Source organism: Bubalus bubalis, chromosome 3, assembly GCF_019923935.1.
Source record: "Bubalus bubalis isolate 160015118507 breed Murrah chromosome 3, NDDB_SH_1, whole genome shotgun sequence".
In the NCBI taxonomy this organism is placed as follows: Eukaryota; Metazoa; Chordata; class Mammalia; order Artiodactyla; family Bovidae; genus Bubalus; species Bubalus bubalis.
The window spans coordinates 48,159,528-48,182,734 of record NC_059159.1 but is presented as its reverse complement, the minus strand read 5'-3'; the positions used below and the strand labels follow the sequence as shown (position 1 = coordinate 48,182,734).

At 49.2% G+C, this 23,207-nt stretch overlaps 1 protein-coding gene across 8 annotated transcripts in view; it reads left to right on the top strand.

Moving 5' to 3' along the window:
- RFFL (ring finger and FYVE like domain containing E3 ubiquitin protein ligase) overlaps positions 1-23,207 on the top strand; it is a 76,182-nt gene that overhangs the window by 36,080 nt on the left and 16,895 nt on the right. For 7 of the 8 annotated variants that reach the window (XM_025281074.3, XM_025281079.3, XM_044939548.2 and 4 more), the window contains one exon: positions 15,910-16,097. In XM_025281074.3, the coding sequence (XP_025136859.3) occupies positions 15,918-16,097 (180 nt within the window). In that variant the 5' untranslated portion in view covers positions 15,910-15,917. Of the gene's footprint in view, positions 1-1,321; positions 1,645-15,909; positions 16,098-23,207 lie in introns of those variants that run through there. The other variant, XM_025281078.3, reaches the window with a different exon arrangement.

Here is a 23,207-nt window from a genome sequence, read left to right as displayed (position 1 = left end):
TCAACTGGCCCCTCCCTCTGTGAATGTTTTTGAATGAATTACCAGGTAGTCAGTCCCAGCATCTAGTGAAAGCAACTTCTTCAGTCAGAAGGTGCGGAACAGCTTGTCTGGTAAATCTGTCCCCTGCACTGAGAAAACAGGGAGAAGCAGAGTCTTCTTCATCTTGGTGGCCTTCCTCGTTGGTTTTGATGGAAAGAAGGATCCTCAGTAATTAAACCGCAGGCCCGTTTATTCTGTTTTCAGTGTTGTCAAAGACTTTACTCTGCACTGCTTTCTTCCCTGATTGACTCGCCCTTCGGGGCAGAATGCAGGGGCAGAAATGAAATGCGTAGGTTTCTCCGTCGCACCTTTCAGTCTGTCGTCTCTCCTGAAAGCCGGGTGAAGCAGCAGCCATCTAATCGGTCAGACCCCGAGGGTGCTATTTTGGCGCAGCTCCATTGGTTAGAATTACTTTCTCCTGAACTTCAGAGCAGATGCTGAGGTCCCTCTGCAGATATGTGTCATCCACTAGTTGGAACCAGGGAGTTTCCAGGAACATTTATAACTTGTGGTTATTATGTATGTTTTTCAGTTGTTTTCAACAAACAGTTACCACTTCAGAAAAAGAACTCATTTGTTATTGGTGGAAAGTGAAATCCCTCTCCTTCTTCCCTTCTTGTCATTGTAACCCTTTCTCCCCCTTAGACCCTGTGCTGTTCTGGTTCTTACCTGCCTTTTGTCCTCTTTCTGTCCCACCTGGCTCAGGCTGTGCGCTCAGTAGCGACAGGCAGAGGTCTGCTTGGACTGTGTCTGGTCAAAGTCTGTCTCATTTCTCTTCTCTGTTATCTTCTCCATGTGCTCTTTTCATCTTCCTGTGTATTCTTTGCAGCTCCATTGCAGCACCGTTTCAGACCACAGCCTCCAGGAGGGCACTGATGCCTTCTTTGCCTTCGGACGCAGGGGCGGGATGGAAGTGAAGAAAGTGTCCATCTTCCAGGCTCTCCCTTTCCGGTTTTTTAATGCTGTAATAACTGCCAGTTGTAACATTTTTCTATTACTTTTCGAAGGTCAGTCTGTTATCCGTTCTTTTTTCTTTTTTTCAAGTAATCTTAGCAGATGCCTAAATTATCTTCTGCATGTGTGAGGTAGGCACGTTGTCACGAGAGCTTTCCTTAAAGGGACTGCTGTGGTTCTGTGGGTTGAAAACCCGTCATTTGCTCACCACCCTGGAATTATTATAGTGGAGTTTTCAGGAGCGAATGTTTGTCCCTTCCCCCCAGTTTTGAGAGCCCTGATGCTGTTATCATTAGTCAGACTTCAACAAATACCTGATGATCACATTTGCCTGGCACTGAGGCTGGAAATAAAGCTATAAAGTGACTCGCTTTTGTTTCCTGTTTCACTTTCTGCTCCCTAACCACGGGAGACGGACACTCTAGAAAGAACCATACAAACCGTCAGCCAGGTGCTTCAACGCGGCGTTGCCGCAACGCTTACCCTCTGAGAATGCACTCGCCGCGTCGCGTGGGGACCATGCCTGGTTTTGTCCTTTTGGGATTGCTAGCGGCTGGACGAGGGCTGAGCAGATGAATGCGTGACAGTTGTCAGGAGGCGTTCAAGACTCTGTGAGAGCACAGACGGGGCCCAGAAGGTTCCCTTGAGGAAGTAAGTGCCGCTGGAGGAGGCAGGGTGGGAGCAGGGTCACTGGGGCTGAGAGAGGAGCTGGGGGGAGGTTCCTGAGGCCGCAGTAAGCTTGACGTTTGGGGGACTGAAGGCATAGCAGGGTAGCTGGGCCCCAGAGCACCAATGACTGATTTTCATTTATTCAGTGGTTACCAGTGAAAGCACTTCTTAAAAGGGAAGATGATAGAGCATTGGTTGTAGTTGAGACAGTTAAGTCAGAAAGCCCTCTGTCCTCTACGGGAACAGCACAGGTGGGCAAGAGTAGAAACTGAAATACATTCCAAAGGTCAAGGAAGAGCTTTATCTTCAGGAAGTGGATGTCTGCGTGACGCAGTGGTGCCCGAAGGTGGCAGTGAGCAGGAAATGAAGATGACTTTCTGGACGTGTGAATTAAAATTCTGGCTTCCCAGGGAGGGTTTTTCTGTCTGCGGTGCCTCTCACAAGGCCCTCGAGTGTTGAAGGTTGCCCTGGTGTGTAGGTTCCCCTTTGGGCGTCCCTGGAGGGGTCCAGGATTTGGTGTGATGGACTTCTCCCTGCCGCCCCCTTGAGAGGCTGTCCATAATCTTCTCCCGGCCGACCATTAGTTGGTGGTTCACCTCCCTCTCCCGGTGCACAGGCCCTTGAAGCCCTGCTGCTCCTGGTGGGGAATGTGGATGGTGAGAGCAGCCCCTCACCCCACTTTCTGTAGGACCACACTTAAATCCGGTCGCCGTCTATTGGTGCAACCCTGGTCCCTCTCTAGCCCAGTGTTCATTTACAAAATGAGCATTTCAGTTCTGATGTTTTTGGCTGCATTATTGTATTAAATGAGACACTAGATGGAAATATAACAACTCACTTGGCTCATGTTAAGTATTCTGTAGTGTTTTTACCTTTTCCTTAAAAAATAAACATTTCTAGGATCATCTGAGGAGGGACTTCAGGACCCTCGAATCTGAATGCCTCCTCCCAGCTTTCCCCTTGCCTGTGCCTCAAATAACAGCACAGGCGATTCTCTCTCCCACCCAAGCTTTTTTTTTTTTTTTTTTGCTGTGTGGTGCTGGCATGCAGGATCTTAGTTCCCTGACCAGGGATTGAACTTGTGCCTTCAGCAGTGAAAGCGCTGAGTCCTAACCACTGGACCACCAGGGAATCCCCTCACCGGAAGCTTCGATCATTTTTGTGTTGAAGCGTAATATGGGGATTGGAGGAGAGGGGATCCAGACCCAGGTGCCTTGAAAGGACATCTCGGTGTGGATGCAGGCTCCGGAAGTGGTCTGGAGAGAGGCACACACTCGATCCCCATTAGTTCCATGCCTTATTCAGGTGTCTGCCATTCAGTGAATGGCTAATGCTGCCTTCCACCCATTATGCAAAACTGAAAGCCCAGTAAAGTCTGCTCCTTCCATACTGAGCACCTACTTTGTGTCCAGCCCGGGAGGTTCAGGCGAGTGTATCCATTGCAGTGACATTCAGAGAAGCAGCTTCCTCCAGCTCCTTCCTTTCCTCACTGCTAGGGTTTAAGGTCAAGTCTGACTGAGTCTGGGCTTCCCAGGTGGTCCAGTGGTATAGAATCTGCCTGCCAATGCGGGAGATGCAGGAGATATAGGTTGTAGTTGAGACAGTTAAGTCAGAAAGCCCTGTGAGAGGTGTGAGAGGCACCGCAGACAGAAAAACCCTCCCTGGGTCAAGAAGATTACCCCCAGAGAAGGAAATGGCAACCCACTCTAGTATTCTTGCCTGGCAAATGCCATGGACAGAGGAGCCTGGAGGGCTGTGGTTCATGGGGTTGCAGAGAGTCGAACACAAGTGAGCATGCGTGTACACACTGACTGAGCCTAAAACCAAAGTAAACATAGTTGGTAACTTCATTTTTTTCATATATATACTTTTGCCAAGTTGCTTCAGTCGTGTCCGACTCTGTGCGACCCCATGGACTGCAGCCCACCAGGCTCATCCATCCATGGGATTTTCCGGGCAACAGTACTGGAGTGGGGTGCCATTGCCTTCTCCCATATATACTTTTACTTTTACTCTTCTATTTTCTAAAAATTCAGCCTGAAAGGAAAATCTTATCTAGGAAATGCATTTTCCGTTACCCACATCCAAAGGACTGCCTTGGAGGATGGAAGACCCGCATTAGCTTTGGAAATGTTCCAGCCTTGAAGTCTGCTGTTTACGTCCAGCCCGTACACCACCTCAGCAGAGTTGTTGCTCCCGTTCAGGTCTTGGAGTTCTAAAGTTGCACAGGATACTTGTCTCCTCTGTGACTTAGGTGTTCTGAGTTCTTCATTCTGAAATAAGCATCTCAGAGATAGTCCCAGTACCACAGAGAACATGCTTCCTCCTCCCGTACCCAGCAAGGGAGACCAGCCTGTAGTGTGGGGAAGCCCGCAGGCTGCCTGCTTACAGGGCCCCGTCAGCCTGTTTTATGCTCATTGTGTTGTCACAGCGTTTTGCACCTTCCCCTCCTGGGACAGACCCTGGGCAGGCAGGTTTCCTGGAAAATTCCACTTGCAACTCCAAGATCCTGGTTTTTTTTTTTACATTAAACAGTTTTTGAGGGCATTCGAGTTTCTTTCCACACTAGCTTCTTTTTAAACATTAGCAGCCTTCCAAGCTGAGAGATGATTTTAAACTTTAGGTGAGTTCTCCAGATAATGATTATGTCTTCGTTGTGTGGGTGTTGTGATCAGCTGTGTCAGAGGCCCTGTCCAGCCCAGTCCCTTGGGCCGTGGGGAACTCGGGCTTTGTGTGACCAGAGCGGGTGAGGGACATTGGGATCGCCAGCCAATAATTGCCATTGAACAGCCTGGCTGTTGCCATTTTACACTTGTAATGACGTATAGTTTATGACCATTTATTTTGATTTGCTGTTTGTGGAGCACGCACTGTAGGTTGGGCACTTGGTTATTTCTCATCCTTGTAGTTACCAGCAGGGGAGGTGTTACCCATCTCATACAGGTGAGAAAACAGACTCAGAAAACTTCAGGAGCTTGTCCAAGGCAAGCTACCTTTTTGTTGTTGTTTCTTTTTTAAGAAAAAATACTTATTTTTTGGTTACACTGGGTCTTCATTGCTACACTCGGGCTTCCTCTAGTTGTGGAGAGCAGGGACGACTCTCCAGCTGTGTGCGTGGGCTTCTCATCGCAGTGGCTTCTCTTATTGAGAAGCACAGGCTCTAGGCACATGGGCTTTAGTAGTTGTGGTGTACAGGCTTAGTTGCTCTGAGGCCTGTGGAATCTTCATGGACCAGAGATCTAACCCATCTCCCCTGCACTGGCAGGTGGATTCTTATCCAGTGCATCCACCAGGGAAGTCCTGTTTCTTTTTTACTCTTTAGTTTCTTTGCCACACCGTGCAGCATGTGGGACCTAGTTCCTCGAGCAGGGATTGAACCCGTGCCCCCTGCAGTGGAAGTGTGGCGTCTTAACCACTGGACTGCCAGGGAAGTCCCATGAGAGTGAAAGTTGCTGTGTTGTGTCCGACTCTTTGCGACCCCATGGACTATGGGGTCTACAGTCTATGGAATTCTCCAGGCCAGAATACTGGAGTGGGTAGCTGTTCCCTTCTCCAGGGGATCTTCCCAACCCACGGATAGAACCCAGGTCTCCTGCATTGTGGGTGGATTCTTTACCAGCTGAGCCACCAGGGAAGTCCAAAAGCTACCTTTGTTTTTGATAAAGGACTTTGTTGTAGTCACCTTATATCACTATAAGTATTGCCAAAATGCTTTGGGCCCTAAGGAGAGATAACTAGTCCTTGTCTCTCAGGCTGTATTGATAAAGTATGGATTATTTCTCCATTTGTTCATTCTGCAAGTTATTTGGGGGCCTGCTATAAAAGCCCTGTGCTAGTGACGTGGATAGAGATGTGAAGACATATGAGGTTCCTGTCTTTGGAGTTTACACTGTAAACAGACAGATGTAACTACAGATTATGATCATTCTCCCGAAGGAAACCCAAAGGGCACCGAGCAAGTGGGTGACTGAGGAGGACGCCTCCAAACAGGTGCCATCTGAGCAGAGACTGAGGTTGGGAAGAAGAGTAGCAGCAGTGGGGGAGCAAGTGTGGGGACCCTGAGGCAGGAGCGAGCCTGGCGTTCCTGAGGACCCGAAAGGCTTGCCTGTATGGAATTACAGCTTGAGGCTCTTACAACAGTACTGCTACAAACATTCTTGTATACTTCTTTTAAGAAACACGTTTCCGTTGGGTGTATACCTGGAAGTGGAATTGCAAAGCCCCGTGGGTGTAAATATGTGTGTTTCCCAAGGGGTGCTGCCAGTTCACTTTTCTGCCAGCAGTGTTAGAGTTCCAGTCACTCTGTATCCTTGTCAACACTTGCTAGTACTTGTCGTTTCCATTTCAGCCATTCTGGTGGATGTTCGGTGATAACACTCTGTGGTTGAAACCTGTACTTAAGACAGGGAAGAGTTTTTTGAACTGAGAGGTCCTGGACAGTGCCCGTATGCCAATGCGAAATCTCCGGTAGAGTTAGAAACCAGGCGCTCAGAGGGGAACGGGCGGCAGGGCAGACAGACTGTGTTTTTAAGTTTATTTATTTATGGCTGTGCTGGGTCATTACTGTGCGGGCTTTTCTTTAGTTGCAGTGGTTTCTCTGGAAAAAGTGGGCTTCTCTCTAGTTGTGGTGTGCAGGCTTCTCATCGCGGTGGCTTCTCTTGTCGCGAGCACAGGCTCTAGGGCTCGGGGGCCTCAGTAGTTGCCCCTCCTGGGCTCTAGAGCACAGGCTCAGTAGCTGTCGCGCACGGGCTTAGTTGCTCCTTGGCACATGGCGTCTTCCCAGACCAGGGATCGAACCTCTGTCTCCTGCATTGGCAGGTGGAGGGAGTCTTTACCACTGAGCCACCAAGGAAGCCCTGACTTTTTTTTTTTTTGCAGGGGTGGGGTGGAATTGAGAACACTTTTCTTGTGATTTACAGAGTGTGGGCTTTAGGGTCTTAAGTGACTTAGGTTCACATTCTGGCTTTACTACCTTCTGGGTATGACCTTTAGGTAAGCACGTTACTTATGTTCTCTGAACCTTGGTTTTCTTACCTGAAAATGGGAGTAGCTAACCTACGTTGCCAGACTCTTGTGAGGACCATATGAGATAACACCAGGTGCTGCCTACCCGAGCTCAGTGCCTGGAGATGAGACGTATTCCTCCAGTGGAGAATGGTGCTTTCTTCTTTACGTCTTAGAAAATGTAATTACTTCTACAGTTATTTCAAAGAGGCATGGCTAAGCCATATTGATAGGTTTTTTGTAGCATTTTCTTTCAAAGTCATTGCGGTTGTATATTAATTGCTTTTTAAGGATGATACACAAGATGAAGCAAAGCCCATTCTATATTAATGATGCAGAACATGGGGGTACTTTCCTTTCTACACTTAATAGCATAGATGCTTTTGATAATTCTAGCAATATGGTAGTGATAGCAAGCAAACCACCCTCAAAAAACCGGAGATGATTCTGTAAGGCTTGCAACTAGCCATTTTCTCATTTGCTGTGTCTGAAAGTGAAAGTGTTGGTTGCTTAGATGTGTCCGACTCTCTGCGACCCCGTTGACTGTAGCCTGCCAGGCTCCTCTGTCCATGGCATTCTCCAGGCAAGAATACTGGAGTGGGTTGCCATTTCCTTCTCTGGGGGATCTTCCTGACCCAGGGATCGAACCCCCGTCTCCTGCATCGCAGGTGGATTCTTAGCAACCAGGGAAACCATGTCAGAAAAGAACGTATTAAAAAAAATAAAAAATACTTCTTTGAGGACAGGGGCATTTTAATTAGGTTTTTTTTAAAGGATTTTTACAATGTCTTATATAGTGCGTTCGAGAGGGCTTCCTGGTGGTTCAGCGGTAGAGAATCTGCCTGTCAGTTCAGGAGACACGGGTTCAATCCCTGGGTCAGGAAAATCCCCTGGAGGAGGAAATGAAGACCCACTCCAGTGCTGTTGCCTGGGAAACCCCATGGACAGAGGAGCCTTGTGGGATACGTCTGTGGAGTCGCAGAGTTGTACAGGATTTAGTGACTAAACAATGGTGACAACATACTGTGGGTTCACTGTATCTTAATTCCAAGATGTTGCTGTCTGTGTATCGGGGTAAAGCCTGTTTTTGCAGAAGTACCTTGGCTCACAGAGCAGTTAACTAAACTCTGAAGAAACTGGATGAGAACCTTGGGGACCTCAAGTGTAGTGCCTTGGATTTTGGTGGGTTAGCAAGATGGTTTTGAAGTTGCATTGCAAACTTGGAGATTTTCCTAGGATGTTGACATTCTGACCCTTCTCTCTTCCATGGGAAAGTCCATGGCCACCCCTGATCCCACTTAAAATCATTTGTGCTGGGTGGGCGGGCAGGTGGAGAAGTGATTGTTTTCAAATTACTTAGGATTCTAGGACTTAACAGGGACAAATCACATTATCTGCCTTCTCACCTCTAACTGTGGCTGTACTCAGCCTACCTGGAATAGGTCATTTATCTTACCCTGTTATTAGCACTGTTATTTTCCTGTTCAACAGGGTTTGGTCTACCAAGCTGACAGAACCCCATGTGCCAGCTAGCCACTCTGGCCTCAGACCACAGGGTTCTTCTACGGGAATGGTGCACTTATTTATTCACCCCTACCCCTACCCTTTAGGCAAATAGGAAGAGGAGAGCCTGGTAGGTTTCAAACAAACTTCGTAAGAGAGCAGTCAGACTATATTTGAAAATTAAATTGCCAAGTCCATTTTTTTTCTGAAGAGGGTGAGGGAAGTTGGGGGAGGAATTTTCAAGCCCTTGGCAAAGATTAGATGGTAATTTTTTTTGCAGATCAGGAGGAGGTTTGCAGTTCACAGAGGGAAATTGTTCAAAGTTGTCAGTGTAGGGAGAATTCTTTTTGTTTTGTATAGGGGTATAGCCGATTAACTGGAGAAGGAAATGGCAACCCACTCCAGTGTTCTTGCCTGGAGAATCCCAGGGACGGGAAGCCTAGTGGGCTGCCGTCTATGGGTCGCACAGAGTCGGACACGACTGAAGCGACTTAGCAGCAGCAGCAGCATAGCTGATTAACAGTGTTGTGCTAGATCCAGGTGAACAGCGAAGGGACTCAGCCAACCACATACATGTATCCACTCAGGGAGAATTCTTTTTTACTTTTATTTTTTTGGGGAAAATTCTTTGTACACCCCACAGGTGGTTCCACTTTCTGTCCTTAAGGAACATCATTGGATGCCACATGTGTGTATCTGTTGAGAGCTGAAGGATGAAACATATTCCCCAGAGAAAAGTGTTTTGTCTGGCAGTGTTAAAATGATAAACCTTGGCTTTCCCTTCCTGAAATAACCCTGGGTATAGTTGTTATTTGGGCTTCCCCGATGGCTCAGCGGTGAAGGATCTGCCTGCCAATGCAGAAGTGTGTGTGTGCTCAGGCATGTCTGACTCTTTGGTACCCTGTGGACAGCCCACCAGGGTCTTCTGTCTGTGGAATTTTCCAGGCCACAATACTGGTAGTGGATTGGCATTTTCTCCTCCAGGGAGTCTTCCTGACCCAGGGATCAAACCTGCATCTTTTAGAGTCTCCTGCATTGGCAAGCGGATTCTTTACCACTAGCGCCACCTGGGATGTAGAAGACGTGGGTTCGATTCCTGGGTTAGGAAGATTCCCTGGAGGAGGAGATGGCAACCCATTCCAGTATTCTTGCCTGGGAAATCCCATGGACAGTGGAGCCTGGCGAGGTCACAGAGTCCATGGGGAGGTGTCCATGCAGAGCAGTCCATGAGGTTGCAGAGTCGGATGAGACTTAGTGAGTAGACAACAACATCATAGTTGTTATTTAGGCTAATGGCTTTCCATTTTGGCATGACTCTCATTAAGAAATGTGTCTTGGTATTTAAATACACATCACAGAGAGTCGAAGCCTTGTCTGCTAACCTTGGTGAACCTGTTCTGTGAGGCTGGGCCGGCCTCAGTTATTTTTAGCACTGGAGTTTCTTCCCCCGTGACCCCTTGCCCACACGTCCACATCCCCAGAATGAGGCCACATTCTCCACGCACACATGGGGCCTGTGGAGTAACCACGGGGCAAATTTCACATCTTCCCACAGAACCAGTTCCTTGTAAGTGCAGCCAAATACTGGGACAGGCTGACAGCTTTTTCTTTCAGAGCTGCTCAGAGGAGGCAGTTGAGATTAGAGCCAAAGTTAAGAGGATGAAAATAGTGCTGAGGAAGACAGGTCCTCTTGACTCCCAGCTAAGGAAGATTCTTAGCTACTGTACCCAGAGAGCTGAGCTGAGCTATACATATCATGCCTGATGGGGACAGAGTCCCCACGGGGGCAAGGACCTTGTGGAAATCACTTTTGGTCTCCCTGGGGCCCAGCACCTGTGGCGCTTCCCCAAGCCCTTGTAAAAGTGCAGGAATTGAAACACTACACCGCTGGCCACCTCTCCACTTTTCCCTCCCAATGGGTCTACCCGTGATGTGGCCAAGTCCTTACCTCTTTCTTTTTTTTTAATTACTTTTTATTGCAGTATATAGTTGCTTTACAATGTTAGTTTCTGCTGTACAGTAAAGTGAATCGGTTATCTGTATACATATAAGCCCTCTTTGTTACCACTGAGCATTGAGGAGTTTCCTGTGCTTTACAGTAAGTTCTTGGTTATCTATCTTATTGTTGTTGTTCGTTCGCTAAGTCGTGTGCGACTCTTTGTGACCCCATGAACTGCATCACACCAGTCTTCCCTGTCCTTCACTGTCTCCCTGAGTTTGCTCAAACTCATGTCCATTGAGTCAGTGATGCCATCCAACCATCTCATCCTCTCTTGCCCCCTTCTCCTCTTGCCCTTATTCTTTCCCAGCATCAGGGTCTTTTTCAATGAGTTGGCTCTTTGGCATGAGGTGGCCAAAGTATCTATCTTCTGCACAGTATCAATAGTGTAGATAAGTCTCAGTCTCCAATTTGTCCCACCCTTTTGCTTCTTGTTGTGGTTAAATATTTCATTCTTCATCTCTCTGCTAGTGCTGTCAGCTTAGCTTTGAGCCCATCTGTCTTCACCTCTGCTCCAGTCTCTGGGGAAAGAGGTGACCTTTCTCCTGCCCCCGGGGAATCCACCCCCATGTCTTGGTCACCTTTCTCTCCCTCATGGCCCTTGTTCCCATATTTATTGCCAGCTTCCCTTCCCTTCCTCTGTCAGCTCTGAGTCTTTGTGGGGTTTCCTCTGTGGTCTCTGAATATGTCTGCCTTTCTCTTATCTTGAGACCTGCTGCCTTCTCTCTTCCCTTCACTGTCAAAAGTTTCAAGAGAGAAAAATTTATCCTTAGAGTCTGGCAACTCCTCACTTCTCACCTGCTTCCCAACCTATGGTTATCCATCAGCTTCTCTTTTCCTAAACGGCTGGGGCATGGAGCACACTCAGTTTCCTAAAATTAGGTCCATCATGTTCCTCTGTGCATTCTACTCTCTGAGTCATTGGCCAGCGTCGAACATTTCTTTTTGAAATTCCACAGTCTTCCAGTTCTCCCACCTCTGAGCATGGTTCCTTCCTTTGCGCTGGTTGGTTCTCCACTGCTTGCGCATTAGATCACATGTTCCTGAGAGCTCTCCCAGGCCCTCCTCTCTTCTGCCCCAGACGGTCTAACCATCTTCCTGCCCCTCTCTGGCTTTTGGTACTTTGCAGTACGCGAGGATCCCCAGGCCTGTATTTTCAGCAGACGCGGTACATCCGCAGGCCCCCACAGGTACTAAAACTCAACTCAGAGTCTTAACCTGCCCCTCCTCCCGCAGACGTGCTCCTCCTGAGGGCTGTAGCTCAATCAGGGATTCTACTCTTGCTCCTGCTGTGTCACTCAGAGCCGGTCTCTCTCCCCGCCCCCAGCTCTTCGGTTCATGGCCACATCCTGCTAAGTCTGTCGCAGATCTCTGTCCCTTTCTCTTCTGCCCGTATCCTCATATCTTCCTTCCCACCCGCCCCTCACAGATTGGTCCTCCACACTGCTTACTGCTGCAGTGGCCACTCTAAAGTACAGGTAAGATCACAAAGCCCGGTGTGGCCTCAACCTTTAATGGTGTCCCGCTACCTATAGGATAAATGCCAGCCTCCTTACCAAGGAATACAAAGTTTTGTGGGTGGTTGTTTTTTTGTTTTGTTTTGTTTTGTTTTGTTTTTCTGGCTGCTGTGGGTCTTTACTGCTGCACGTGGACTGCACGTGGACTTTCTCTAGTTGCAGAGATTGGGGGCTACTCTCGAGTTGCGGTAAGCGCGGGCTTCTCGTTGCGGTGGCTTCTCTTGTTGCGGAGCAGGGGCTCTAGGCACGCAGGCTTCCGTAGTTAGGGCTTGCGGGCTCTAGAGCGCAAGCGCAGTAGTTGTGGCACATGGGCCCAGTTGCTCTGAGGCAGGTGGGATCGTCCCTGACCAGGGACTGAACCTGCATCCCTTGCATTGGCAGGCAAGTTTCTTAACCACTGGGCCACCAGGGAAGTCCTGGAATACAAGGTTTTGAGTGGCTGCGTGTTTACTTGCTGTACTCTAGTCCATCCCTACCCTTACCTTTGACCCAGCTGAGCATTTTGTAGTTTCTTTATGTCCTGGTCCATGCTGTTGGTTTTTGTTTTTGTTTTTTTTTTTTTTGAAAAGTCTTTTTGCTCTTGACTTTCTGGCCCATAGTAGTGTTACTGAGCAGGGTTCTTGGTCTCCTTAATAGAAATTGATCAGAGACCAGACAAGAAATCCAAGCAAGGGTTTATTAGGGCCCCTGCTGCAGCAGGGGGCAGCGAGAACAAGCAGCAGGTTACCTTGCCTGCTTGCTGAGGGGCATGTAGAGCTCTTCCTTCAATGGGTGCGGGCAGGGAAGGGTGGCTCCTGGGGCTGGCTGGAGGGGTGGCCTGGGTGGTTGCCCGCCCGTTGGGTGGCATTGTGTGCAGAGGGCAGGCTCAGTGCCCTGCTTTTGCCCCCAGCTCTTCAGAAGTGGCCGTGTTGTGTCTTTGGTCTTTTTGTGTCTTGTTGCCCATAATTTGCCTCAACACATGCACAAGGTTATTTTTAATCCTTTGTATTTTGTGGTTCGAGGAGATGTTTATCCTGGTGCAGGCATTGCGACAAAGGGTCCCATGTCCCAGCTTGTCTCAATAGGGTCTGTCTTCCCTGGTCACTCCTCCACCCTGGAGGATGGAGCTGATCATTGTTCTCATCTTTGTCACCCTTTCCCTGCTCCCCTCACTCCCCCACCCCCCGGCTTCCCAGGTGGCTCAGTGGGTGAAGAATCCACCTGCAATGCAGGAGATACAGGAGATGTGGGTTTGATTGCTGGGTCGGGAAGATCCCCTGGAGGAGGGCATGGCAACTCACTTGAGTATTTTTGCCTAGAGAACCCCATGGATAGAGGAACCTGGTGGGCTACAGTCCATGGGGTCAGACACTGCTGAAGCGACTGAGCATGCACACACCCCTTGCACTACACAGACCTCTGTTAAAGCACCCTGAAATTTCCGTGTTTGGTTTTACATTTCTAGTTCCTGTATTAGACATGAACTCCATGAGGGCAGGCGCTCGATCAAAGCACTGGCCCCTCTAAAGGCTGCAGGCACAAATGAGCAGAGGTTCTGACAAGTTTAGTGAACCACCCACAGCCTAGTCTCCAGGTTGTTCTGCTACTCCCCTCCGCCCACCTCATTCTGTTAATTGACACATCCTGCTGACTCTGTCAGAAATGTGTCCACATTTGGGACAAGCCTGGAAAGCCAAATGGTAATTGTGGTGAAATCAGTGGGTTTAACTTTTTAAAAAACTATTTATTTTTATTTATTTACTTGGCTGTGCCAGGTCTTAGTTGTGACACACGGGATCCTGGATCTTCATTGCGGCATGGGGGATCTAGTTCCCAGGCCAGGGATCGAACCTGGGCCCCCCTGAGTTGGGAATGTGGAGTCTTAGCCGCTGTATGACCAGAGAAGTCCCTCTAGGCTTACTTTTTACCTGCTCCTTCCCAGAGAGATTGCAGTGACAGCATTGTTATAAGGCTAGTGACAATCACTGAGGTTCATTTAGCGCGTTACGGACTGAAGAATATCCAGACGAGAAAAATGAAGCACAGAAAGGCCGCGACTTGTTGGCAGTAGGTAATAGCCCAAGTCTTCTGGTTCCAGGTTTTATGATCTTTGTATTATTCCACACTGTTTCAGATGTTTCCATCAACATCTTTTTTTGGGATGTTTTTTAGGTCTTTTTCTTATATTTTTTAAAGAAGTAATTTTATGTATTTATTTGTATTTTTGGCTGTGCTGGGTCTTTACTGCTGAGCAGGCTTTTCTGCAGTTGTGGCGAACAGGGGCTGCTCTCTAGTTGCTGTCTGGGCTTCTCTCTGCGGGGGCCTGTCTTGTGGGCCCCGGGCTCTGGGGTGTGCAGGTCGCAGTGGTTGCAGCTCCCAGGCTCTAGAGCACAGGCTCAGTAGTTGTGTTGCACAGGCTTAGTTGCCCTGAGGCATGTGGGATCTTCCTGGATCAGGGATTGAGTCTGTGTCTCTAGCACTGGCTGGTGGACTTTAACCTCTGAGCCATCAGGGAAGCCCAACAGGTGATTTTTTTTTTTTGAAGAGTTACAAACTTCCTCTTTCAAAGGGCTAATACTCTGCTGTTGCTTCCAGTCTCTTGCCAACAAATAACTCGCTTATTTAACTGCTCTTGGCTGCATTATACCATGTGAATTCATAAGGCAGGTTAGGTCCCTGTTTTCTGGGAACTGAGAGTCTTGAGACGAGTCACAGTGAGCCAGAGAGAGGTGTTTTTGATGTGCAGGAAGCAGAATGCATGTGTGGTTAGTTAAGCTTTAAATACTGCGTGCGATTCATTCATTCAGGAGTCCTGGTTGAGCCGCCCGTCTGCCAGGCACTGCCTGACTGTCATGGTCCCTGCTCTCAGGGTCATAGGCAGGCAGCCGAGACAGGTGTTAATGGGACATGCCTACAGAAATGAATGCATGTGTTGGAGGCAGTATTAGGAAGCTGGAAAAACTCTGGAGTAATCATGAGGTCGAAGGTCATATCTGCGTGAACCAGGAAGCTCCTTCACTGTGCTCGGCCTTCCTCTTTTCCTCTTAAAAAATAACTAAGGTGGAACCAGTGGCTTCTTAGTTCCTTCCAGCTCACTACGGTCTTTGAACTCCAAGCTAACAAAGGCACTTTCAGTGAGTAAGGAGGCAGAGCTGAAAGTACCATTCTTTTGTGTGAGCTGATTATGAATACGCTACGTGTTTCATTCATTATCCCCTTGAGCAAATCCCCTACAAGGTCACCCTGACTGCTTCGGTCTACTGAGAACAGCGCATCTTACTTTATCACAGCAGCACTTGGCATTTTAGTGGAACCCCTTGTAGTGTTTAGTTTATTCTGACATTTGAGAGAGTGGATCCTCTTTGTTCGGTGCTCTCAAAAAAAAGCATCAACCCCCTTGCCCCTAATTCCTATATTTGATACTTAGAATGGGAATAATAACCCAAAAGTTCTTATGAAGTCCGCAGAGGCACTGATTCAGCAAGGAAGCCGATATCTGTGGAGCGTCTGCTGTGTGCACAGGACTGATGTGAATAAGTGGTCCCTGCCCTCAAAGAATGGATGGCCTAGGTGTAGAAAAAAGCATAAGTATTACAGGTATTACAGGTGCCGTGGTAGAAGCTGATGTCGAGTCAGAGGTACACATGTAAGAGCTGTCCGCGAGTTCTGCAGGGAGCACCGTAATACAGGGAAGAGAACATTAGGTTGAGGGTCAGAAGAGCTGGGTTTTCCGAATCTCAGTTCTCTGTAATTAGGTATGACGTTGATTCCTTTGAGCCTGGGTTGCCTCATCTAAGTAAAGGAAATACTGATCCCTCCGCCCCATGTCAGTCCGAGTGTGGAAATGTAGGATAGAGTTCTTTCTGCCTGAGCTCTAGGGGCAAGGTTATGTTCCTGAATGACAGAACTGTCAGGCCATGTGTAATTGCTAAGACAAAAGATGTTATTTGAAGTAAAGATCTCAGATGAAACCCAAAGAAACATCAGCACCCTTTCAAAGGTAGCAGGTCGGCTCGGCCGCTCGAGCTGGCCTGTCCTGGCGGGCAGCCGTCTGTGCGTGCCCTTTACTGGAAGGGCAGCCAGGGGGAGGAGGTGCGGATGTGGCCCCTGAAAGCCTGTCCTCACCTTGCCTCTGGTGGCAGGTGTAGACCTATATGGCGGTTCACCTGTGCCCGCGGGGGTGGGAACCCAGTTGAGGTGTGTCTTTTTAATTCTGACCTTTCTCCCCTTTCTTCCTTGCATCAGATCTTATCATGTGGGCAACCTGCTGCAACTGGTTCTGCCTGGATGGACAGCCTGAGGAGGCCCCACCGCCCCAGGGAGCCAGGACACAGGCCTATTCCAACCCTGGGTACAGCTCCTTCCCTTCTCCCACGGGCTCAGAACCAAGCTGCAGGGCGTGTGGGACTCACTTCGCAAGCATGGCCAGGAAGGTGAGTGTCGACTTCTGGGCCTGCTCAGCCAGTGTAGCCACGGGTCCTCGGGCAGGCCTCCCCTCCGTAATGCTTGCCCTTCCCTTTGCCGGTGCAGAGCTGGCAGCCCAGACCCGACCCGTCCTTTCACATGAGTATCAGAACTAACCAGGCAGGGGACGTCCCTAGTGGTCCAGTGGTGAAGACTGCGCTTCCAGTGCAGGGGGCACGGGCTTGATGCCTGCTTAGGGCACTAAGGGCTTCCCTGGCTGCTGGCTTAGCTGGTAAAGAATCCGCCTGCAGTGTGGGAGACCTGAGTTCGATTCCTGGGTTGTGAAGATCCCCTGGAGAAGTGAATGGCTGCCCACTCCAGTATTCTGGCCTGGAGAATTCCATGGACTGTATAGTCCATGGGGCTGCAAAGAGTCAGCACTAAGATCCAAAATGAGTTGGAGCTAAGTTGAAACTTGCAAAGACTTAGAACTAAGATCCAACATGCTGCAAGGTATGGCTAAACAATCCCCCCCCAAAAAAAACTAACCAAGCAAAAGCAAAGCATCTCGGCAGAGATTTGGACACAGCTAGATATGAATTCCGGAGAAGGTGATGGCACCCTATTTCAGTACTCTTGCCTGGAAAATCCCATGGACAGAGGAGCCTGGTAGGCTGCAGTCCATGGGGTCGCGAAGAGTCGGACACGACTGAAGTGACTTAGCAGCAGCAGCAGCAGCAGATCTGAATTCAGATAGCAGCTTGGCCACTTCCTAGCTGTATAACTTCACCTCTTGAGATTCATTTCCCAACTCTGAAGTGGGGATATCATCAGTTCAGTTCAGTTCAGTCGCTCAGTCATGTCCAACTCTTTGTGACCCCATGAATCACAGTACACCGGGCCTCCCTGTCCATCACCATCTCCTGGAGTTCACTCAAACTCACGTGCATCGAGTCGGTGATTCCATCCAGCCATCTCATCCTCTGTCATCCCCTTTTCCTCCTGCCCCCAATCCCTCCCAGCATCAGAGTCTATTCCAATGAGTCAACTCTTCGCATGAGGTGGCCAAAGTACTGGAGTTTCAGCTTTAGCATCATTCCTTCCAAAGAGCACCCAGGGCTGATCTCCTTTAGAATGGACTGGTTGGATCTCCTTGCAGTCCAAGGGACTCTCAAGAGTCTTCTCCAACACCACAGTTCAAAAGCATCGGTTCTTCGGCGCTCAGCTTTCTTCACAGTCCAACTCTCGCATCCATACATGACCACTGGAAAAAGCATAGCCTTGACTAGACGGACCTTTGTTGACAAAGTAATGTCTCTGCTTTTCAATATACCATATAGATTGGTCACAACTTTTCTTCCAAGGAGTAAGTGTCTTTTAATTTCATGGCTGCAGTCACCATCTGCAGTGATTTTGGAGCCCCCCAAAATAAAGTCTGACACTGTTTCCACTGTTTCCCCATCTGTTTCCCTGAAGTGATGGGACCGGATGCCATCATAGTTGTATGTAAATCACATCTCACAGTGTCCTGGGAATAAGTGAGCTAAGCTGTTCAGGGGGCCCGGCGTGATGCTTGGGGTGCAGCAGGCACTTGCTGTTTCCTTCATTAGCTGCCATCGTAAAAAGCCTGACTCTAGATGAACTTGTTCTTTTAATTGAGGGCAGTGTCAGGGACATCTCAGGTACATGAGGACCCTGACAAGGTGAAGACTGGAGCTTATTTATTTACTGTAGCCATATTATTTAAAATGCATGATAGCGGTTTCCAGAGTAGTGGGCAGGAAGTGAAGTTGCTGGCTGGGCCGATGGTGTGCATGGGTGTGGGCTTCCCCTCTGTCTGGGCAAGCACCCCGGGGGGGCTGACGGTGAGCCCTGACCTGGGAAAAAACTCTACAGAATGAGAACTGTGCAGCCCAGGAGGTGATGTTCCAGTGATGATAATGGGAAATTTGAGAGGAAAAAATACTTTCTAAACCATCTGCTGTATGCCAGGGACTATTTTAAGTGATTTGTAGAGTTTTGGTTTCATTTAATCCTCGCAATACCTCTATGATGTAGATTTTTTGTTTTGGGTTTTGTTTTGCTCTGCCACATGGCATTTGGGATCTTAATTCCCCGCCTGAGGATTGAATCTGCACTCGCTGCATTGGAAGCGCAGAGTCTTAACCATTGGACCCCCAGGGACATTCTTTGATGTAGGTTTCAGGGGCCCTGACCTCCCACTTTACATATGAGAAACTAAGGCTTAAAGTTTAACAGTAAAAGGAAACTGTATCTGTCAAGTTCCTGACAAATAGCTTCCTAGACATGAAGATACTCATTCTTTCCCCTCCGCGTAGGTAGTGCCCCACAGCTGCATGATTATTAAAAAGCAGAGCCAGGATTCAAACATACGTCTGACTCTCAAGTCCTCCCCGCAAAGACAGCGTGTCAGACTTTCCGCAGCTCGCAGCGTTGACCAGCCACCCCTCTGAGCCTGTGAGGTGCTGGAGCATGGGCAGTTTGCCTCGCAGGCTGCATTTTGCCTGCACCTCACTGCCATGCGGGGAAGGGGAGCGCACAGCCAAGCTCTGCTGTGATGTGCTCGGCCACCCCAGTCACTTAGAACTCAGCAGGAGAGGCTGCCAAAGCCAGGCGGCTGTGGCTCCGTGGGCAGGGGCGCCCCTCTTACACGTGGACTGAGGGGTTCAGTCCGAAAATGGAGACTGAAGTGGAGAGCAGGAGGAACTCGGGGCCATGCGGTCTCAGTGCTGCTGAGGGTGGAGACAGTGGGTGGACTAAGCATCGGAGGTGATGGAAGGAGGGCTGTGGGGTCCTGTTCACGTGCCTGGCACCAAGCTAGGCATTTCAGATGCGTGGTGTCCCTGCATCCTTACACCACCCTGTAACGTACATGCTACTGTTATGTCTTCCTGTTTAACAGATGAAGAAATTGTCCTCCTTATCTAAATCAGTCATTTCAAGGACTCCATAAGCACATCAGGAGTCTGTTGGATGGTCAGAGCACGTGCTGTTTTCATCTGTACATTGTGAGCAATGCTAGGAACAACCAGTAGAAGTGGCAAAGTAACTGGCAAGAAAGGAATAGGGAAAACCCTTGTCTGAATGAAGCAGCATGGGAAATTCCCTGGTGGTGCAGTGGTTAGGACTCTGCCCTTTCCCATTCACTCCCTGATTGGGGAACTAAGATCTTGCAAGCCATGCAGCACAGACACACACACACAAAAAAAGCAGCAGCATGAATCTGCAGTAGTTTTGACACCCCCCCTTTCTTTTTTTTAAAGTCAATTATACTCTGGAGTGGAAATGGAGAGAAAGCAAAGATAAGTGGTGGTAACTTGGGAGCTTATCTGAGAGAATAACATTGAAACATACATTACCATATGTAAAACAGGTCAGCATTGGGAGTTTGACGCATGACTCAGGGCTGCCAAAGCTGGTGCTCTGTGACAACCTGGAGGGTTGGGGTGTAGAAGGGCGGGGGTACAGGATGGAGAGACAAATGTATGCCTATGGCCGATTCATACTGAGGTACGGTAAAAAGTCACAGTGTTGTGAAGTAATTATCCTCCAATTTAAAAACAAACAAACAAACTTGGGAGAATCAGGAGATCTAGCACATTTTTGACATTGGTCAGCCAGAAGAGAGAAAGTGGATGGATGGGGGAACCGGCCCCAGAAGAAAGAGGGATGGTTGGGTGGGGATGGGAAGGTGCTTTATTTTCTTCATAGTAGTTTTCACCACCCAACATACAAGTGTTTGTGGACTGCCTGTCTTCTCATATGGTACAGAGTAAGGGATTCTGTCGGTTTTGCCCACAAGTTTTTCCCAGTGTCTCTCTAGACTGATATGGGAGGTGGGCAATACAGTTTTTCAAATGAATGAATGAATGAGTGGACTGTTGAGTAGAATTTGCAAAAGAGGAAATAGATCAGAGAGTTTATACTTTCATCACTCTACGGCTGGCATTTCCAACGCTGAAGAGTTTCACTGAGGGCCCGGTTCTGTCTCAGCAGCGTGCTAGCAGCTAGAGGTCATGCTTTGTGGAGAGAGGGCCAAGACATAGGGCGTTCCCCTGGGGAGCTTACCGTCTGGTTAAGGAGGCCCCCATTTACAAAGAATGAACGAGAGTCAGTTGCATAAGTTAAGTATTATGCACCCGGCACTGTTGGTAAATGGATCATTCTAGCCACGAGGGAGGCTTGTTGATTGGCACAGCAGTGGCCGAGGTAGAAGCACCAGAGGTGGAGCAGATGCAGGCTGGACCTGGGAAGAGTGCACGGCCTGTTCCAGGGTGCAGGGGACTGGGGAGTGAGGGCAGCAGCGCTGGGCTTCCACAGTAAGGAGCCTGTAGCCACCAGGCCACAAGGAGGCACTGAAGGGTTCTGAGCAAAGCAGCAACCTGGCTGACCCTGTCTCAGGGACCGGACATGGCTTCACGAGGAGGGTGGTTGGCTGGAGCCGTAGGAGAGGCGCTGAGGCAGCTCTTGCACACCAGCGGGAAGTGCCCAGAGCCTGGTCTGGGGGAGGCCGAGACCGGTCCAGGCAGCTTCGATCTGGTGACCAGCTCTTTGAGCCAGAACCCTATGAAGGAATGGCTGTCAACCCATTTTACAGATGAGAAAGAAGAGACTCGGACACAAAAGGCACTTTAGCTACTAAGATACAAGGGCACGCGACTGACGAAGACGGATGAAATGGAGGAGGAGAAGGTCAAACTGAAGAAGGCAGGGTATCAGTCTGACTAAAATAAGGCGTGGCACTGAGTAAAATAAGGAACTCCAGGGACTTTTCTGGTGGCTCAGCAGTTAAGACTTTGCGCTTCCACTGCAGGGGGTGTGGGTTCGAGCCCAAGTCGGTGAACTAAGATCCTGCAGGCTGCCTGGCGTGGCCAAAATTAAAAAATAAAGTAATTTTTCTCTTATTTAGTGAAAAATAGATTATTCAGTGTGTGTTAGGCGTTGCCTGGGCTGGAAAGGTAAAGATGAAGAGAGTCATCCCTCCACAGTAGGGAGCTCGAAGGCTGACACGGAGATGAGGGCAAAGGCGCAGCTGTGTGAGGAGGGGGAAGAAAGCTTCTGTACCAAGAAGAAGAACTTTAAAAAAAAATTAATTGTTTATTTTTAGTTGTACTGGTTCTTTGTTGCTGCGATGGGGCTTTCTTTAGTTGCGGTGAGTGGGGGCTACCTACTCCAGTTGCGTTGCTTGGGCTCCTCTTGTTGCGGAGCACAGACTCTAGAGTGTAGGCTCAGTAGTTGGCAGCACATGGGCTCAGTAGATGCTTCACTGCATGTAGAATCTTCCTGGAGCAGGGATCAAACCTGTGTCTCCTGCATTGGCAGGCAGATTCTCAACCTCTGGACCAACAGGCAAGTCCCAAGAAGAGCTTCTGTAGGGGGAAACAAAGTTCCATTTGGAAGGTAAAAGATGGTTATTGGTACAATATTTGCTTGCCACAAGGGGACGAATTAATTTTGTGTAATTCACAGTGAATTCTGTGAATGTTAAGGATGTTTTCTCCTACGAGAGTTTTGCACTTGTAATTTCATGCTTAAGTGGATTGGCATCTTATCTCAAGGGTTTGGCATTTAACAGCTGCAAGCTTTCAAAATGTCTTTTCTTGAAGTGGTTGAATTGAAATGATGACATAGATCCTCCTGTCTCTTTTTCCTTTCTTCGTTGTGGTCAGTATTTGCTGAATGCTCACTGGTACAAAGCCCAGTGAGCGCTAAGGACTTTATAAGAGAGGATGTGAAAAATATGGAGCCCTGGCTTCCTGGAGCTTCCAGTTTCGGAAGTTGCAGGACAGGACTGGCTGGAAGCGATATATCCTGTCTGTGCTGGTGATACCTGTATGCAGCCCTGACGGTTTTGGAGGGGGTTTGGTGCCCAGCCTCTTTAGTTGACCAACTGGAGAAAGGGGAGGATAGGGTGGCCTGGCGGGGGGTTGTGTTTTTAGACATGGAAGAGATAATCAAGTCTCAGAGTAGAAAGAGGGGTGGCTCCTTGGTCTTGGCCCAAGGGGAAGGGAACTAGAGGTGACTGTTAATGTGTGGGGTGCCTACCTCATGCTAAGGTTCGCCGTGCATTAGCTCATGTAGTACCTGAGTAGCCCTTTGAGGTAGGCTGAGCATCCGACTTTTAGCTTACTTGTTTATTTATTATTTGGGGCTGTGCTGGGTCTTCGCTGCTGTGAGGGCTTTTCCCTAGTTGCGGTGCATGGCTTCTCATGGCAGTGGCTCCTCTTGTGGACCACGGGCTCTAGGGCCTGAGGGTTGGTTGCGGTTCCCTGGCTCTAGAGCGCAGGCTCAGTACGTGTAGGCACAGGCTTAGTGGTTCCGCGGCATGTGGGATCTCCCTGGACCAGGGATCGAACCCGTGTCTCCAGCATTGGCAGGCAAATTCTTGGCCACTGAGCAGTCCTGAGCACCCGACTTTGCAGATGAGCATCTGATGCTCTGGGAAGCTGTCTGTTTTGCACAAGTTCCCCCAGCGGGGATGCAGCCAGCCAGAACTTAATCCTAGCATGTCCCTGCTGCCCTTTCCCTCCCAGGAGGGGCTGCCTCTGGGCAAGACGGCAGGAGGAGGGCTGAGAACGTCGGCCTGGCCTGTGCCAGGGAACGGGGCTGGGGTGGGGGGTAGCAGAGGAAGGGTGGGTTGGCAGGGGGAGCCACACGCCGGCACCTGTGCTGGCCCCCCGTGCTCTGGGTGTCTCTGCGGGCACCCGGGCTCCCCTAGGTCGTCTTTCTTGCCACCTCGCTACTCAGTGTGTGCCATTTGCTGGAATTTATACTTAGGTGTTTCCTTTACTTGTTCTGCCAGCGTTTGTTGACAGCTGCCTTTTCCTTCTCCTTTGTTCTCTCCTGACTCTTCAAATTGGGGTTTTAGCCTCAAGCGAGCACTGGCTTACTGCTTCCTGTTGGGTGTGTTTCAGATGCCGGGACTTCAGAGCCCCTGGGGGGTGCAGAGGAGCTGGGTGGGTTGCTGTCTTTGCTTTCTGACCTGGTATCCAGTACGCTGCACACCATAGAAGACTGTTGTTTAGATCTGGCTGATGGAGCAACTCGGGGCTGTTCAGTTGTGTCAAGCTAGGTCTTGTCAAAACTGTACCGATGTAAGCAATGTTCCATGTCAGGAC